This window comes from Lissotriton helveticus, chromosome 12 (assembly GCF_964261635.1).
Source record: "Lissotriton helveticus chromosome 12, aLisHel1.1, whole genome shotgun sequence".
In the NCBI taxonomy this organism is placed as follows: Eukaryota; Metazoa; Chordata; class Amphibia; order Caudata; family Salamandridae; genus Lissotriton; species Lissotriton helveticus.
In genome coordinates, this window is record NC_136073.1 from 804375153 (window position 1) to 804394627 (window position 19475).

A 19475-nucleotide genomic window follows, 5' to 3' on the forward strand; every position below is an offset into this window, starting at 1 on the left:
AGCACTGGTAACCACTGGCTCAAATTAAGCACTGCCCTATTCAGATATTTATCAGAAGCGGTGAAATATACTTATAGCCCAATTGAGAATTTGGCAGCCAGGGTACACGTTCACAAATGAAACTTGAGTATCCTCTCCACTCATTTAGAGATGGGCAGACCGATAACTTTCCATCAGCAGAGCCCATGTTGGCTCCATTGATTGAACGCTTACTCCAACATTTTCTCTAGCTCTGTTTTTCTGTCCGTTACCACCAGGAAAAACCTGACAACCAGGGATGGAAAAGACAATAATATCCACCAAACCCTGGGAGAAACCTCCCATTGTGTGATGGTCATTAGTTTTTTCTTTTACAGAAATAAACTCCAGCTTTGGGATTTTAAAAGTTTGGTGGACAGCCGTCAAAACCCGACGTCTGGCAACTTTTTGTACCTTGAAATGAACTGCTGTCATGTGGTTCCTTAGAAGTTACAGGGATGACTCATGGGCCAGCAGTCATCTCTAAATCTAATAGATTGAGTACCATCGGGATGGGGGACCTGATGACCCCTCATCTCGACGAATGCTATTCCGTCCGTCGAACAAAAGTCAGGCCCTCAGTCTAGTATTGTGCTCCGGCTACTCTGAACAGCTCAGTGCCCAATGTAAGCAGTGAGATTCATCATGTTCAGAGCTCGCGGCACCGGCATGAGTCGGTCATTATTCCAGTGTCACCATGTAGGTCTTCCAGACATTTGCTATGGTTCTCACTCTTCACTGGAAGTATGTTATGCTAGGACCAGTGACTTAGAACCAAAGCGCATGATAGTGCCCTACGTAAATACATAAGGTGCTATAAACAAAACAAAAATAAATGAATTCATATCCATAAATATTCTGTTTCCGTGCTGCTTATAAATTCATAATGTGCTGCATTTTAGTACTTGACATCTGGATCCCACCTGCTAATGCTTATTTATCAGCACTCATTACTGATCAAAAATTCGATGCAGAGCGCTCTATAAAATTACATAATTCATATATATCAGTTAGGACCACTGGACCTCACTCTGAGCCCTATTAACATTTCTCAAATGTGCCAAAGCACATGGAAGTGCCACCAGGAGGATGTTCAAAATCGCGACCCTGTGCGTTACCTGGGGCGCCACAGGTATATCCGAAGCAGGTGCAAAATGAGGTCTAGTGGGGGCAGCACACAGAAGCGCACATCTGACCTCTCCTGGTTACGTCATCTCATTGGAGATCTGTGGTCTATCTAGGGGTGGGGATGTAGTCTAATGTTGACCATGTCTTATCATCTAGGTGTCGATGAGTAGCGGAGCAGTAGTCGAATGGACTACGATAAGAGGTGTGTTCGAGTCATGGTGATGTTGCTAAGCCGTCATAATGTCTTCTAGTCAAACATATAATCTACCAATGACCTTTCCCACTGTGGAACTAGGAGACACCAGGTCAAAGTCTCGCCTCTCTGCATTGGTTGTACCTCAGCCAATCACATAACTTCATTAAGTCTCAAGTCTGCTGCATCTGGGAAGAGCTTAGACCTTGGTATTAAGAGCTGTCTACAAACTGGACCTTGACATTTATGCTGCTTTTCACAAGACCAGGACAGGCTCCTTCAGGAAGGAGGGGGGGGGACATCTCTGAGGATTAGCGATTTAAAGGAAGACTGGCTGATAGGACTGGAGAGGCTTGGTATGTCAGCTCGTCAGAAATTGAAACGGAAGACAATTTTTTCTCTTTAAGATTATGAAACTGCAGAGAAAATAAAGTATACGGGTAGGGTGTCGGCCAGTGAATGTTCAGACTCCGCAGCAAGTGGGGGACTAAATGAAATATGCATTTTATAATTTAGAGATGATTGAATCTGGTCCATGAAAAGAAATCAATTTAAAGCCGGAGACTTCCATCCTATTGATATAATTCGAGTCAAATGGCCGTAATTAATGGAAATTAAAAAAAAGTGATTGATTTGGCTTGAGAGAATTACTTCATCATTTTTACATTAGGGGACAGTTAATTAATCACAGATTGTTGGAATTAATCACTTTATTAATTAAGGTGGAGAGGCTGATACGGTGGAGAGGCCTACCTACTAGTGACGCGTGGGCCGATGGCGGGGTGGGCGCAGCTCACCACTGCATTGTGGGATATCTTTCATAATTTTTGCCATTTTTTGAAGACTTGGACATAGTATGTCAACGCTAGTTAGATGGGCTGCAGGTTACAGAGTGAAAAGATGCACGCGGAAGAATGCAAAAAACTCCCCTCGCTGCACATAATCGAAAAGATAAAATTAAAGGTACACCTGAAGGGCAACATCTTCTCAGGTAGAAAATTAACAATATTAACATATACAGGTATCTAGTGCATCTCTTTAAAGGGAAACAGCAAATACCACGACTGCTGAACAACGCGTTGCCTCTGCAAAGCGGGCAGAACAATGAATGCGTCTGAGCCATGCATTCCATTTACAACGCAAGTCATTACAACGTCATGTGTTAGGGAAAGCCGCGTTGGACTTTAACGTTTCCCAACTGTAGCAGGGACTGGAGTTGGAATAGAAAATTATACAATTCCAAAGTCCAGCGCCCCCCTAAGGCAAGTTGTTGTAACCACTTGTTGAGTAAATGGAATGCGTGGTTAAGGAACGCATGAGAACAGAAAGCGTGATTGTGTCATACAACCCTCTTTTAAGGTTCTGCACTCCTGCTTTAACTAGAATCTGAAGTTCTGGCCTAACATAGTGCACTGTTCTTAACCCCTTTACCGCAGCAGTTTTAAAGAGTGGGCGGGCTGCGTCGGCCAACGGATGTGCGCAGCACTAGCCAGGTAGTGCTCGCGACAGCCGTTGGCTGACAGAACCAGCGAACGGATTAAGGTGTGCATTTCTCATAGTAGAGAGGACGGTGAGGGTCTCGCATCCACCCTCGTCAAGGGCGTGGCCACAGCCCACGTCACTGTCATGAGGCGGAGCCACAAGTGATGCTCACTTGCAGTGGGCGGGGGGAGGATTAGCAGCGCTGATACTCGCTCACTGAAGGGGTGGGTCCCTGGTGAAGCCTTCACCACAACCGTACTCCTTAATTTACCATTGTGTGAAAGTGTGTGTTGTAGGAGACTTGCACAACCATAGTGTGCTTATGATTGCATGTTACATACTTGGGTATGCCTGGGCTGTCTGGGTGGCTTCCTCTCTTAGGACCAGAGCATCCCAGAACAAGAGGCGGGTTCCCCTCCATATTACCTAGATGTACTTGGCACGCTTCGCACTGCTGCCATTTGGAAGCCTGTGAGGCGGAGTTAAGAGGATCGAACTCCATATCGGAGCAGTCCCTCTCTTTTAACCAGCGGAGTATCATCACCCCGCTGAAAAATAAAATAATATAACCATTTTATTATCATTTTATTTTTCTTATCTTATTGCCAGCTGGGCCGGGGGTAGGGCAGGGCCATGTTGACGAGCGTCACATCAGCAGTAGGGAGGAGTGGTAGGCACTTATAAGTGCACATGTCAGTTTGACCGGCTGTCTTAGGCCGGCGGAACAGACATGCACACTTAGGTTTCTCCAACCCAGCTTTGTCTTCAGTCTTTTTATTTTATTTTTAAAACCTAACCGCAAGCCCCCCACCACTTTACTACGGGGGCAGCCGCCACTGTTTTTAATGGGTAGTCCAGTAGGTCTGCCCAAGTGTCCTAGACATAGTCCCTACTCCAACTTTGAAGGAGAGCTGGCGTGTTTGCTTTACGGCTGGGTATTCGTGCCATTTCTTCCACACCATATTAGAGCCGATGCCTGGCCAAAATACAAGTTGGGACTCTGCCACTGTTTGGCATATTTATCCAGCGTTAATTAATCAAATTTGGTCCATTTCTTTCCGCCATGGGGAAGGAGGTTTCACAGATTTCACAAAAGCAATTAGTCCTGAGGATGGTCTCACAGACTTAACACTATAGAGTCCAAAACGTCAACAGTTCCCCTACTCTTTTGTAATTTACTTCCCATTAGAATGGATTCTACAGGCCATGGATATGCTCTTTGGATTGATTTTTGAGAGCTGAATTGACATACATTTGTCTCACATGGGATTATTGTAACAACATGGACAAACTACACACAGGACGTGCGTCTGATTGCTTTTCTTAGTACCCCTACTAACTAACGTTATTCTGAAATATACATAAAGCGAATGCAATCTCTGTTTCTGTACACCGGTTTTTCATTCATTTTTTAAATTTATTTTTGTTACCCATGATTGGTTGTTTAACCAATTCTATTGATTTTTAAATTTGTTTTAACACTTTTAAACACTTTATTGTGTTTAACTCTTAGGATTCAATTCAATGCGCCATGTATCAAAATATGGAAAAATATCTGGACTAAGTATACTCTGTTTTATGAATGACCCTCTTGGTGGCCATTGACTTCACTAAACTTAGTCACGGCAGAGGTGACAGGAGAAACACGGATCAATATTGTCCAAAATCCTTGTGCAGGGCAAAGGTCTGTCCCGCTTACGAGCCATCCCCCTTCCAAGAACCATACAAATAGAAAGAATTGACTCCAGAGGGACAATGCTTGTCAAGTTGCGAGGACATTGACGAAAAGAGCCAGAGCCAATCACAAGTTGTGTCACTTTCAGACGTCATGATACGAGCCAATCCACTGCGGGTACCGCCTCCTCACTGGAAAAGGCAATTGGTCAGCTGAAGGCCAAACTGATGTGGAGTCACAATGGGATAGTGCAGATATCTGGACCTGGGGTTGATGTAGTTACTTGGAAAAACTGACATCTGCAAGCAGCCAAATGTTTTTTTTTTTTTAGTTCTTACTCCTCTAGATGAGTTCTGGCCTGGAAGGGTGACTATCCACAAACCTTCCAGTCGAACTACACGGCATCAGGGATTAAGGCACAAGCACAACAGAGTGTGTGTTTGTGCACACTCAAGTAGGAGGCATTCTGGAGTGGAATAACAGATTTGTATTGTTACTCAAGACAATGGTGCACATTTTATCAACTACCAGGATGTTAACCTGTTAACATAAGGTCAAACATAGATCCCTGGAGTGGATGCATGGTCCAGTAAGTCAACAGACCTAGCTGATCGCACTTGCATAAAAAAGAAGAAAGCAGTCGTTAGTGCAACCTCCATTTTGTGCGGTCATAATGGTGACCATGCGGTGGACAACATTTCATCTACACACTGCCTCTGTGCATGTAACATATGTAGGAACACCTCACAGGTCATACCCTGCGACATGTTAAGTGAAGGCCCCATGGTGATTGGGACATCTGAATAGATGCTGTGGGAAGGTGATACAGTTAAATGCCCCTGCACTAAAAATTGAGATACCCCACCCAGCCGTCTGTGTCCTCATTACCAGGGTCACTGGAATTATGTGGCAGGAGGGAGACAAATTGTGCAGCAGGGTTGACTACATTATGCGGCAAGAAAACACAAGTTATGCTACGTAATGCGGCATATTATCTGATAGTATTACTTCATCGTTTTGTCATTTCTACACTTGTTAACACAGTTTGAGCATAGGTTGCACCTCGGTTTAACACTCAAACATAGCGATAAGCAATAGAAAGTTGAGAAGTCAACAGTTGCAAAGTACCTTCGACTGCATGGCAACATGTGTTGCTGCGATTTTCGTAACTTTTTGGGCCATTTGAGCTTGAAACTATTTTTTTTGTTTAAATCTGCAGATTATGCAGCAGATGATGGATTATGTGGCAAATGCCGCAAATCCCATGATTATGCGAAAAATGCCACTTCCACACAATCGCATAATTCCAGTGGTCCTGCTCATAACCATGGTTGGGAGAGGTTCGTGCCAGCACCACTACTCCCGGCCACAGGATTGATGTGCCCGTGGATATCCAAACTATGTGGCATGGTTGACTAAATTATTTGGCTAGAAGAGGAAAATTATCAGCACGTTTTATGCCCAAACAATGTCTTTATTTTTCATTTTAACACATATTAACTTTATCTTGTCAAAAGTTTCACCTCATTAGCACCACTTTAACACCTGAATACAGCAATATAATCCTCATTTGGAAGGGAGCCTTTAAACTTTTGGAGAGAAGTTTCTTTGTGTATAACCACATATTAACTTTTTTGAGTAACTTTTGATTAGTATGAATGAATTGAGATTAAGAACACAATACAAAAACTCAAATGGGAGAAGTTGTGGAAGATATTTCCTCCCACCTCAGTCCCAGTAGACTGTGCTTAATGCCTTGATCAACAGAAGGCTGGAGTATGCATATTCCCTCTATTTAGGCCTCACTTACAAACCTCATATGTTAACTGCAGCTGGCTTGGAATGTGTTGAATTGTTGGTAGGTCTCCCTAAGTCTGGGAACATCTCACAGTGGCTTAAAGTGAAGGCCTGCATCCATTTTAAAATACCATGCCTGGCACAGAAAACCTTATGTGGAACAGCCCTGGTCATATCACTACCAAAGTTCACACTCTCAGGTAACAAACCGCACCGTTCTGCCAGAAAAGACCTGATCTCCATTAGAGCCCCAAGACAGAGAAGGGGTACTCGGACAGAAGCAGCGGCGTAGAGAGGGTTGCCCCTGCTGGGGCAACATTTTAAAAGAAAGTATTGCGCCCCCGAACCTGTGGACAGTTAGCTCAGGAGGTGCTAACGGTCCACGGGTTAGGGGCCGCATGACTTTTTTTATTTTTTTTATTTCGCACACTTAAGAATCTGCTCTGGCCCGTGCAGGTTAAGAGCGGTTGGGCGGGATTGGGTGGAGGGGATTCGACAGACGACCACAAGGGAAAATTAAATAAAGAATTAATTTCCCCTTGTTTTCGTCTGTCGAAATCCCCCCAACCCAGGCCCCCCCGCCAGGGCCGGACTGGGAACCAAAACCGGCCCTGGCAAAGTGCTCGGCCGCACCCCCACCCGCCGTGGGGGTTGCCGCTGAGCTCTTTGCCAGGGCCGGTTTTCTGCCGATTTTGTTACAGGGACGATTTTGCAGCTATGCTGCAAAAACGGCCCTGTAACAAAAACGCCCCCCAGGCCCCCAAAACCGGCCCCCACCCGTGCGGCGCACCAGGGGATTGCCCGGTGCCCGCTACGGCCAGTCCGGCCCTGCCCCCCGTTCTTACCTGCACAGGCCCGGGCTGCTAAGAATTTTCCACCCGGGGAAACCGCCCATGTGGGCCCCCCCCCCCCCACCAACGCTACCTCACTGGACATAAGTTCAGGCTATTGGAACACTTTGCCAGAGGCTGATCAGCATGAAGCAGGCTATCTCTGATTCTGCTAAACAATTAAATCTCTTTTCTTTAATTGATTACAAATGGTAAAGTTGCTGGACAGATTCATCTCCCTCTCGGATCAATAAAGCAGCCGGGTGCAAAGAGGCGAGTCATTATAATAAATAAATAAATAATAACATCAGTGTTTGTAAAGTACGAACAATCACCCGAGGGTGTCAAGGCACAGGGGGCCGTCGGGAAGATTAAGCGAGCTATTGCCCAGAGTCACATGGTGCTGGGCTGACCTGCCGCCGGCGATCGAACCGCGAGCCCCCGTGTTCCGGAGTCAGCCGCCCTTGCCGCTGTGCCACACCTCTACTCCCGTCTTATAAGGTGTTCTATAAATGCTCCCATCCATCTCTTTTTTCATGATCAGTTTACTCAGAAGTACTTTTTCATATATACATTTAGTGTGGAGTAAAAAACATGACTTTGCACCTAGTAGACCTCAACGTGTTCTTAATCTAGCAATATACGCAATTACTTGGTGCCTGTTGGGTTTTAGCAATAGACGTAGCCATATTTTATAAAATTTCTGAAAACATCGACAATGACGCCTGCCAATATGTCGCTATTTAAGTTATCTCATTGTTTTCTAACTATCTATATGCTGTTAATTTTCCCAAATATAGGCCTGTGAGTTATGACTGAAAGCATGTAGATTCACTCAAAATACAGCTAATTTCCTTTGTCTAAATTCAGTGCTTGAAATGGAAAATTAGAAGTGCAGGTAGTCTATACCAGAGTACCTGCTTTTTTCTGAGAAGTACTGGTACTCTCCAATTAAAAAAAATATGTTTTTCTTGAGAAGTGCAGGTACTCTCCCTCTCAAAATAAAAAAGTGACGGTACTCAGTACCTGTACCGGACAGAAACCAGTCCATTTAAACCACGGTCTATATTTATATGTAAAAATCAGTAAAAACGGAACACAGCGAGCCATAATTATAAACATTTTAAAACTTGGACTAAAGCCATTTAAAGATGGCGTCGCGGGGGAGCCTTACCCGGCGCATCTGCAGTGTTGATGGGGGTCAAGTCCTTCGGGAAGACAATCGCTGCAGAGAGAAGGCATCGGCCGCAGAGAAGCACCGCTGCCAGCAGGAGGCGCAGCATCCTCGTGCCCGGCTGACGCCCGGGAAAGCGGAGTGGCGGGAACTAGGACGCCAGCATCCTCTTCTTATGCACCATGTGACCCTGGAGGAGCGAAGCATAGAAAGGGTTAGTTCAACAAGGCAATTGACGCACTTACACCCCAGATCAATCAATATTGAACATTTGCATTAGGGCTCCTTATGTTCCCGCTATAAAGCTCATGGAAAGTTTGCACAAAGTGGTTCATATCAGAGCACTACAGCGTAGGTACACTCAGGGGCGGCTTTAGGCATGTGCAAGCTGTGCACCTGCACAGGGCCACCAAACCCCAGGGGCCACCACGCCAATATATATCCTTAATATAATAATCCTCTGAGGATGGATACATATTTGCGTGACGGCCCCTGGCAGGGATTTGGCGAACACCCTGAACCCCCTCTTCACTGGCCTCCGAGCGCCGCCCCGCCCGGACCCCCTCTTCCGGGGGCCCCTTCCTACACTTGCTGCCCAGAGCCACCATGAGCCTAGAGCCTCACCAAACGATTGAGATTCATATTGCAGCATTACGAAGCAGAACACAAACTTTCGATAGGGTGACCAGATTCTAAAAACTAAAAACATGGACATTTCACAAAAATAGAAGTAGGACTACAATTTCACATTGACTGAGATGCCTAGAATGACTTAAAAGACAGCTTTCACCAATACAGAAAACACAGACACTCAAGGGAAAAAATTAAATATGTTTACACTTAATATCATAAGTGCTAATTATCTAATTTATTAAAATGCTGGAGCCTAATCCTGCACTAGAACAGATAAAAGTGTGTCAAATCGCCCAGCTCCAATGACTGGACAAATGGCGAATGTAGTAAAATCTTCCAGGACAGGTGGTCAAAAAAGGGACTATCCCAGCAAATCGAGGACGCCAGGTCACCCTCCCTAATTTACAGCGCTGTAAAGCATCTCCTAGTTTCATGTTAGAGAATTAAGCTGGCTCACAAGTTATAGGCCCTTGCAACAGGACACTCGCTTTCAAATTACGGTGCGGTGAATCATGTACGTCTGAGGTTCATGTTATAGCATTAGTATGCAGATTCTAGCGCGTATTATGTTACAGCGCTACGCAGCAGAGTCCATCTTATGAAGTATTACAACGCTATGAGTCAGTGTGGTTTTACATTATAAAGCACGTTTGAGCAGGGCCCACCATGGTTTCACGCTAAGGGCTGAGAAGCAAATTCCATAGTCTGTCAAGTTCACGCTACAAGTTCTGTGAAAGGGTGTGGCACAGTGGCCAGAGCTGCTGACTCGGAAACCGGGGATCCGGGCTTGCGCCTCTGCGGCGGCTCAACATCCAGTAATTTTGGGCAAATCACTTATTTTCCCCCGTGCCCATAGACAGCGCCTGGATACCCTCATGGGTGATATGCTGTGCTATATAAATCTACAAATTAAATTAAATCCTGAAATGTACAGCGCTATGAAGTTTCGCCTGCTACGCCTTATAGTACTAAGAAGCTACAAGGATGGCAAGTCATGGACAGCTATGCCACTGATCAAACGCAGTACCACTCTCTAAAAAACATACACTGCAAAACTGCAAACGCAAGCAAGTACACAGACGATAAATAAAATGACACAATTTCTCTAATCCACGGAGAAAAAAAATCTACAAAATTCGAAATTTTAGGGGAATGGTTGGAGCTTTTCAAAATGTGATTTTATTTCTAAAAGACGAAGCAATATGCTAGAGCTATCATGTGACTTTGTGTTTTTTATTCTTACTGCATGCTCTCCTTTTGTTGTGCAGATCAGTGCTTCAACTGAGGTTATCAATTGTTCATACAAGGTTATGTTTGCCGTACTTGTGCTGAACCCGTAAATCAAGCTACGGATATCAACTAGGTTTTTATCCTCCGATTTCAAATTCCATCACATTTACAGAGTGTTTCTATATTTTTTTATTTTTGCTTTTAACGTGAAAATACTTTACTAATCTGATAATATATTATTTTTAGAACATTTTCGGACTGCAGGTTATGAACAGCCACTTTAAGATGTATTCTGGCTGGAGTTATTTTATTTTCTTATATTGTGATTCATACCACACTTCTGCTATTTCCAATCGCTTTAAATAATACAAGTTACTATTACCCACTCATGGCGCTCAATTTACTTAGGAACTGCCTGGTACCCCTCTTGTATTTGGTACTCAATTTACTGCCCATTGGGAATATAGAAGGCTTATTGAGCTACCCGTCGAAAAGCTCTTCGACACCTCATCAGGGGTAGCAAGCACTATATAAATGCAAACCCTTCCCTCTTCTATCCCTCCATTATCCTTTTTCAATTCAAATAATAGACTAACCTGTCCAACTCTCAAATTCATTTAATAAATCCCTATACTAATTCACCACTAATCCTTTTTGGGTTCCGCAGTAGCGTGCTACTTGCCGAAAAAAGAGCTTCGATGCCTTGTAAATGCTATATATAAATGGAACTACAATTAAAGCTAAAGGAAGGACAAAGGCTGTGGGCCCACCATTGTGGGTGGACTGAGTTCACCAGGTAGAGTCGATGAAAGTGCAACTAGAAGTTTACAGCGATAGGTCTGGACGATTCTCACCAAAACTCCTCCCAAACAGGCTGCAGTGTAATCCCACACTCAACCTCTGATGTACAACAAATGGAACAGCCACTTGGTCAACCACTGAAGTGCTTTGGGGACTCATCGGGGACATACGTTGCCACAAGGCACATTATTTAAGAGCTTCTATGAGTATATACGCATAGTTTACCTTGGGGAGGCATGCAATATAGGTCTTATTAAATAGTGGGCACTATTTAGACCCCCCCTTTTGCTCCTGTAATGCTATAGTCTACTCTACATTAATTTTCGCACCTACTCAAGCCTGTGTGGACACTCACCGCATTGGCAAGAAGCCATGTGAATCAGAGAGTCTGGCGACTGTCAACTGATACATGCTAAATTAACTTGTTTAGTCAGACACATCATGTGCAAGTGAAACACACACCCTATACATTTCATTTAGTCGTTTCATGGAACACATTTAGAAGTGCATAGGTCTTGACTTGCAAGGCTGCATCCTGCAAATGAGATTAGCAGTGCAATTTAATATATAACATTTGATAGGACTAACTAGTAATTCGTTTGGAGCCTGGGGAACTCTTGTTTTGAGACCCCATTTTCAATCCTTCCTCTACTAGGAGCACAAACAAAAAACATGAGAAATGTGCTGGGGGATATCTACCTTCTTTGCCACTTGTACACCTGTGATCCGGCAGTCCGAGAAACCCAGATTAAGGACGACATTAGCAATCAATATGGTCGAAACATGTCAACAGTAATTTACATGCAAGTATAATATTGATTGTAGGATATGTTTTGTAGCAAAATCTTAAAAAGGATATTGATTGATTGATTGATATTGTGCTTGTGAAGGTGAGATGTTCTTACTGAATTATAGCTAGTGAATTGTACGAATCAGCCACAATAGCTGGTCATGTGGTTGACTGGATATTTTGGCTCCTTTTTAATCTGTCATAAAATTTAACAGATTGTAGTTAAACTGGGTTGTAGATCTTTGCGAGGGTGTGATTGATTAATATCTATCTTTACCTAGGCACTTCAATGTTGGTGTCTGTGTCCCTCTTGGTTTGACATGTGGATTCAGAGCTAAAATACGAATGCATCAGTTTAAAAATAAACTTGCATGTTAGTTTGCTGTTGATTGGGTGTCAATATCGATGTCAAGACGAATCAGTGTTGGTCTGTAGCCAAGTGGTGTCACAAGCCCTCTGACCTTACACTTGTTAATTGATTCGCCTTCTGCAAATGTCACTCCATCTCTGGATAAACATGGCTCTGCTGAGCTATTTGAAATCATCACAAGTTTGTGGTACCCCAGTGGGGCAACCATTGCATTGGTACTACCAAAGCAGGGCCCGGGGCAGAAGTTTTAACTTAATTTACAATGCACCCCCCCCCCCCACACACATCATTCTGGGGTACACATCGGTGTAAGCATGGCCCTCTGACCCTATTTTATGCAAATGGATGCTTCTCAAATTTGTGACAGGGTCCACCTGTTCACACCATAGACCCTGAATCACTTGTCCTACTACTCAAAGGGGCGTGGCTTGCTCAGAAAGATAGCCCTCTGACCCTATTTTATGCAAATGGATGCTTCTCAAATTTGTGACAGGGTCCACCTGTTCACACCATAGACCCTGAATCACTTGTCCTACTACTAAAAGGGGCGTGGCTTGCTCAGTAACATTGGGGGGTGTGAGTATCAGATTTCCCAACCATCACACTGGCATATAATGTTAAAATACATTATATGACAAGCAGGGCGCATGGGAGGGCTTAAGAGGCAGTGGTAATGGAGAGGAATACAGATTAATAGGACTACTAAATGACAGAAACAATATTTTGTAAAATAAACATTTTTTAGGGCTTTCAAAACAGAGACGATAGAGAGAGATTGTGTGTTTTTGTCAGTGTGTATATGCAAAAATCCCAGGTGAAACCTGACCGACAAATCACCATACTACACTGAAAGCACCTGTGCCCAACTATTCATCAGAAAATACATTTATTAGGGGGGGAATAACAACACAACCCCCCTTGAAGCTAGACTACTTTACATTTCCTATGCCTTACCATCACTGCTCATTGGTCAGAGCCAAATAATCTGTTTACTAACAGGGCGATGGGCCGTATGTGCTACTAACCAAAAGCTCAACTCATGGTGGACAGTGAACAGAGCAAGTCTGACAATTTTTTTTTTTGGGGGGAGGGGGTCTTTTATTAAACGAGCTCAAGATAAGTACATACTTTTCAAAATTATTCATGCATGTCAACACAGTCAGCAAATGTGTGAAACGTTTGTTGGATGCTTAAGCATTAGTCCCCCCCCCCCAACCCAAGTCTGACATTTTTCATCACACTTCCAGGCCTCTGCAGTTCTCCCCTTCTCGCCTTAGTGACAGTGTCATACTTAATTATATTTCTTGCGGGTATTGTTACTCAACCTTAACTAGATTGCAGAACAGCAGGCATAAAAATGTGGTTTCAGTTAGGGGGTCATTGCTGGGAGTGGGAAGCGGTGATTTGCTTTAAAGAATATTATTTCTTCTAGAATCCATAGCTATATAAGGAACTACAGGGCATATATTCGAGTGGTCCTGCCACACCTCTGGGAGAGGGTCATCACACACAAAGGCAACAGCCGTTAACTACCGGAGCAGAGTATTTTTTTCTTTGCATTCATCAGGGCTGTAATGTGACATGAAACCACAAGCTAAAAAAAACAGGTGAGGTGGAAAATGCATGATGAAACAATCTGAAAAAAATGATATCTTGATGTGAAATGAGAGAGGAATAAGAGAGGAATAAGAGAGCATGATGAAATGCAATTTATACCAAGACAGGCTTTTATTGAAAGTGTGTCACTCAGATGCATGCACTCAAAATAGCCCTGTGGCTACTGAGCTAAAGGAGGGTCTGTGGTCTTGTTGTTCCAGATTCCGTATGATGGGGAAATGTTTTACATCCCTATTCGCATTAACCCATTTGGCACCGGTATCTTCAAATTAAGTCAGGCGTTGTGATTTTTTTGTTGCTTGAAACCACACCGTGTTTTGTGGGATTTTTTGCTCGGAAATGCATTACACAATTTAACTTTTGAAATTCAATTAATGAGTCACGGCCGGTGGCACATGTATTACAACAGCCCCAGCTGAAGTGTGCAGAAAAATGCTTTGTTTAAATTAGGTTTCTTTTTAATCCGTTCACCAACACTAATTGTTTTTACTTACTGCAGCCACAATAGTCGGATGTGTGAAAGTACGCACCCTGCTTGCTTTGATGATGCCGCATATCAGAAATCCTAATAAAAATTGTAAGAAGTTTGATTATTATTTGGAGTGGGCGACTGCCCACCTCAGGGAGTAATCACAACTCGTCAGGGTGATTAATGTCACTAAATTAACCTGAGCTCAACCGTCTGGTAGCGTTGTCACAGAGCAGACAGAAAACTTCTGGCAATGTGTTAAGTATTTTTGCAGTACCAAATCCAAAATAAAGTCGAAATGTAAAAGAATAAAAATCCCAAACAGAATAAGAAAGATAGAGTAAAATGTAATTAACAAAATTTCACCACAATAACAAAAATCCAAAAAAGGAACTGGATATACGAATTTTAAAGTAGAAATTAGTAGCACAATGCACAAAATGCCAAAAATAGTCAATGTTCACAACAGACCAGGACCAAGGATCAATTTAAGGCCGACCGCGATTGCACGCAGGTCTGATACACCAACCAGGTTCGTCCTGGTCTAAGATTTTGTCTTCTGACTTAAGTCTTAAGTCCCAAGTCCCAACCAGCCAACAACAGGTGCACACTTCTTAGGCCACTAGGCTCTCTGGGGAGGCATGTAGAGACTTGCAGGGTGTCAGGCAGAGGCCAAAAGCAGGGTTCAGTCCCGATTCATTCGCCATCTGGCTACTTCCAGGAGAAGGCCTCTTGTAGCTTGTTGTCTCCCTTTAGCTCACAGGAGGTCAGTCATCTGGAACTCAGCCTACATCTTTGTCCTAGGTACAGGAGGGGGCATGTCTAGTCCTTCCGGGCTCCTCTCTAGTGACAGACCGCAATTCCAGTCCTCTTCTGATCTTCTGCAGATCCAGAAAGTGCTCTGAAGTGGGGGCCTCTGGGTACCACATTTATGCCTGGCACCAGTTAGTAGGTGATGGTGACTCTTGCCCCTCCTTTACCAATGGGTAACATTTCCAAGGCCAGCACTACCTACTTTTGCAGTAGTTACTGTTTCCCTTACTGCAAACAAGCTCAAAATGCCATGTAATTGGGCATTTTCAAGATGGCGAATGTTTTCGGGTACACTAAACTTGGTCTCTGAGGGCTAGCTATGTCTGTGTGTGTGTGGGGGGGCGGGGGGTCTACTACGGTAATCCTGCTGTCCACTCACATGTAACACTAAAATCCAGTTTGAAGCAAGCACTGTAGCCACAGCAAAGCCAAGGACAGAAGTCTGGTAAGAAAAACGCCAGGTCCTACAGCAACAAGGCAGAGGATTCACAAAAATTGTCTTGACTTCCTGTTCTCTCCCGTTCAAGTGTCCCCCAAAGAGTTACATGTGGCTCATAGACCAGTCAAGCAGGTCTTGATCCTGTGCTGTCAAAAGGAGGCCTTCAGCCCCCACCCTGAATATTAGGTTGAGCTCAGAGAAGCCAACTATACCTATTCAGGACAGACAGTTTTTTGCTGTTGGGAGGCAGATAAAGAGTTATTTTCTCAAAGTTACTTTTCCTTTATATTTAACAACAATACAACTTCACCATTGAATTGGATTTTTAATAAGTACTAAAAATAGTGGTTCAATTATTGTTCTAGCTGTTCCCTTCCATGTGTTATTGGTATTAGCATTTTAATATGTAATCTGGTTTTCTACAAAGGACAGCTAAGCCTGCCACAGTGAAAATAACTTTTAAGCCCTTGTCACTGTTGGGAGATGGTAACAATTTTCTAAAAGACCTTCCTAGGTAGTTAAAAACCAAGCTATGCAGAACAAAGTACCTCACTGATTGGTTTAAGAAAAATTCAAGTCAAGGAGCAGTTTTGTGATAATGTACAAGAATGAAGCCGAAAAGTGAGCTTTTTTATAAGGTAATGTGCGGTGAATTGCAATGTCCTTTTAATGTACCATAGGGGCTACTTTATTCCTTATAATTATGTCTCCAGGTTTTATGCTATTATTATGAGAATTCAGAGTTTATCCAAATTTACTTTGGGTTTTGTCAAACATGAAGAAGTAACTAGATTATTTCTGCTCATTTTTTTAAAGTAATGTACGATCATATATGAATCCCAGATGGTTGCAATGTTCTAAGAATGTTCTAAGAATCCAAGTATGATACATCAATGCGATCATGTGAAACTACATGCATTGTAGTACATACACATGCACAGTCCCAGCTTCATTAAGAAACCATAGTTTTTTGTAAACTCTCCCGCCTGTCCACCTGCACAGCTATTGGCCCATCTTTAATGACTGACAGCATTGAGAACCACTCCAAAAAAACAAAGACCCCAGACTTTACATTTTTATCTACATTCAAAATAAAATATAGAGTAATAGTTGTTTTTGTCATTATTTATTTGGAAAATCAGAAAAAAAGAAAGGTGTGAGCCTTAATTATAATATATAATCACAGAACCACGTTGCCCAGCAACCCCTCATTTAATCCTTGCTCAATTTGAACTTCTAATCGAAAAGATCATCTGTTTGCAGAAAACTTGCACTAAATGTGGAACCTGCACTGTGAAAACAAACACGCCAACATGGGTAGCCTGTAATGTCTTACAAATACCAATTTGCAAGAAGCTGAATTTAAGTCAGATAAAAGATACTACAGGGTTTTAGAATGCACTGGAAGCACGCACTGGTCCCCGGCATGGCAACAAACAACACAACCGTGGACTAACCTTTTAGAATGAAAAATGTAGAAGAAAAGTTTGAAAAGCTAATCTTCCCTTTAATTGTTTATCAGAAGTTAGGATGATATAAAAAGGCTTTTCACCACGCCCGCTGACTCTGGCAGCAAGCATTATGAAGTCACAACTCAACTGTAATAAGAAAATTATTATTTTTATTTTTACACAGGGATTAAAAGTTTGTATTATAATTAGGTAGTCAACAAAGGGAGGGATCCCAAAGGGCAATATTTAACGGGGTCCAGCGTGCGCGCCCCAGTACTGCAACAACAAAAGAAAGTTAGCTGTTCCCAAGGTAGAGTAGAAAAGGTGTAACCAAGCAAAGCAAAAGTAAAGGGGAGACACCAACGAAGGTAGGGGGAATTAATTAATAAATATTTCGCGGTGGATTTATTAACCCTTTTTAATCCCTACACTTATACTTGTCTACACTTTCCCTAAAGCCCTCATACCCACATGCACCTACTGGCAGGAACAGAAGATCTCCGGTAAAGAGCCCCATGTTTGGGAGCCCGTCAAACATTGCAGCGCCAGTCTGACGAGGAGCAGAACCCAAATGATGAAGCATGACACCTAGTTTGCTGGGTGTGTGAGGGTTTTAGTTCCGAAAGGGGGATTCGCCTACCTTCGTTGGTGTTTCCCCTTTTCTTTTGCTTTGCTTGGTTACACCTTTTCTACCCTACCTTGGGGAACAGCGTACTTTCTTTTGTTGTTGCAGTTATTATAATTAGGTCTCTTGGATTTATGGTATTTATTTTTTAAACATTTCCATCTGCATTTACCCATATTTATTTTTTGGCCATCTTATTGGTATTTATCCATATTTCTTTTTGGTTTTGAGATTAAATGGAGTCATAAAATGGCACATTTCCACATTTATTTAACTGATGAACATGCACTCTGACTTTGAGGTCTGTGGTGTTTTAGCAAATAAAGCACCCAAATATAATAAGGCATTACACCCACAGGTAAATGCTTCATATATACTTTAACATATGCTTGTATTTAAGCTAATCTCATCCTGTTTTTTAACTCCCCATGCTGTCTGCCTGCTCTGCCGTTGGCCTGGAATTCACAAAAGACAGCGTGGCGAGTCAATCACAAGAAGCACAATTTTCTATATTTTTCTGCTTTTAAAAATAAATACAGACACGAAATATTGTTTTCTGTCTGTATTAATCTGTAAAAACCAGTAAAAACGGAAAACTGGGAGCCTTAATTATAATTCACTTTTTTTTTTCACCACTGTTTCACCCATTATTATTAATCGTTTATCAAAATAGTCCTCCTTCCCCTGCGTGAGAAGAGGCCATGTTCCTATACCTGGATAAGCCCCCCTGTGCCCCCCGCAGCCCCGGGAGCACCTGCCCCGTCACGTCTTGGCATCTTCTTCTGAAAAGATTTAATGTCCCATAAGCTGACGTACGATACCGAAGCAAATGGGGGACATCGGGTTACAGCCCCCCTGTTCCGCGGGCACCTGCCGCTTTCCATCACCCGCCACATGTGCGTGGGCTCTGTTGGCACGCTTTTGTTTTGTTGTCATTGAGTGGATTAGCTGCATATTCCCTCTCTCTGGGGTTTGGCCGGAGCCCCTGGGAGCGGCCATGGACTCTGCTGACCTCTGCGCCACACCTGAAGGTCACAAGAGGAGTTCTGGCATGGTGCCCCCCGGCCACCGTCCGCCCAAACTTCTCACTTCATTAACAGTGCTATGAAATGGCAAAACTGGCAGCAAACCACTCATTCACCCAGAAAAAGCGAGCTACTATTTCGGATGTCTGTTTCTGGACAGGATGCACTTTGGACTTTTATGGACAAGTTAGTGGTACTTGCCTCAAAGAGCAGGAAAAGGGTTGGGGAAAAGTCAGTCGCATGCCAGGCACACCTGTCAATCAACGGCACTGTGGCTGACAGAGGTTTTTAGGTAGAGAAAGGATGGAGCCCGGCTCTTGTCAAATGCCTTAGGCTGGCTCTTGTTCCCTGGGGGCAGTGGAGCAATAACAGAGCCGAGCAATTCACAGTGTGTTACTGACAACCCACAGGAGAGCAGCCTCAGTGGGAGTTCATGACCCCCTGTGAGTTGTAATCAGTGTCATTGCCTCCATTAAGGTGCTGGCATGCTCCTTTTTAGGTCCAGCCTACCGCAGCTCAGCTGTCTGGGCGCAAAAGACATAACGTGGGCTTATCAAGCACTTGGATGGACTTGTAGCTCGTCCTTTGCTTATCATTGGTTAGCTTTGCTGTCACTCTCATCTGCCTGCTTCTTATTGGATGGCTTGCCTTGTGCATCTTCTGTCTCTCCCTTCAATGGAGCTTTGCCAGGGCTTGTCCCCGGAGGCTGGAAGGGTGGGGGTTGGTTTTGCAGAAGTGGGGGCCGGGGCGGATATTGGGGGCTTGTGCTGCAATATTCGCCCCAGTAACAGAAGCAGCTAGCAAGCCTTTCCAGTCTCCCGGGGCCAGGCAGTGCTTCCCCAGGGGCTGGTCCAAGAAAACTACCAAGGCTGCTTTGGGTTCCCAGTCCAGCCCTGAGCATTGCCAATTTATTTG

The 19475-nt window shown here is 43.6% G+C and overlaps 1 protein-coding gene across 4 annotated transcripts in view; it reads right to left on the reverse strand.

Annotated features, from left to right (window-relative positions):
• The window catches only part of SEMA6C (semaphorin 6C), a 313712-nt gene that overhangs the window by 81811 nt on the left and 212426 nt on the right, over positions 1-19475 (reverse strand). For all 4 annotated transcript variants that reach the window (XM_078670650.1, XM_078670649.1, XM_078670648.1 and 1 more), the window contains one exon: positions 8298-8487. In XM_078670650.1, the coding sequence (XP_078526776.1) occupies positions 8298-8406 (109 nt within the window). In that variant the 5' untranslated portion in view covers positions 8407-8487. The remainder of the gene's footprint in view (positions 1-8297; positions 8488-19475) is intronic.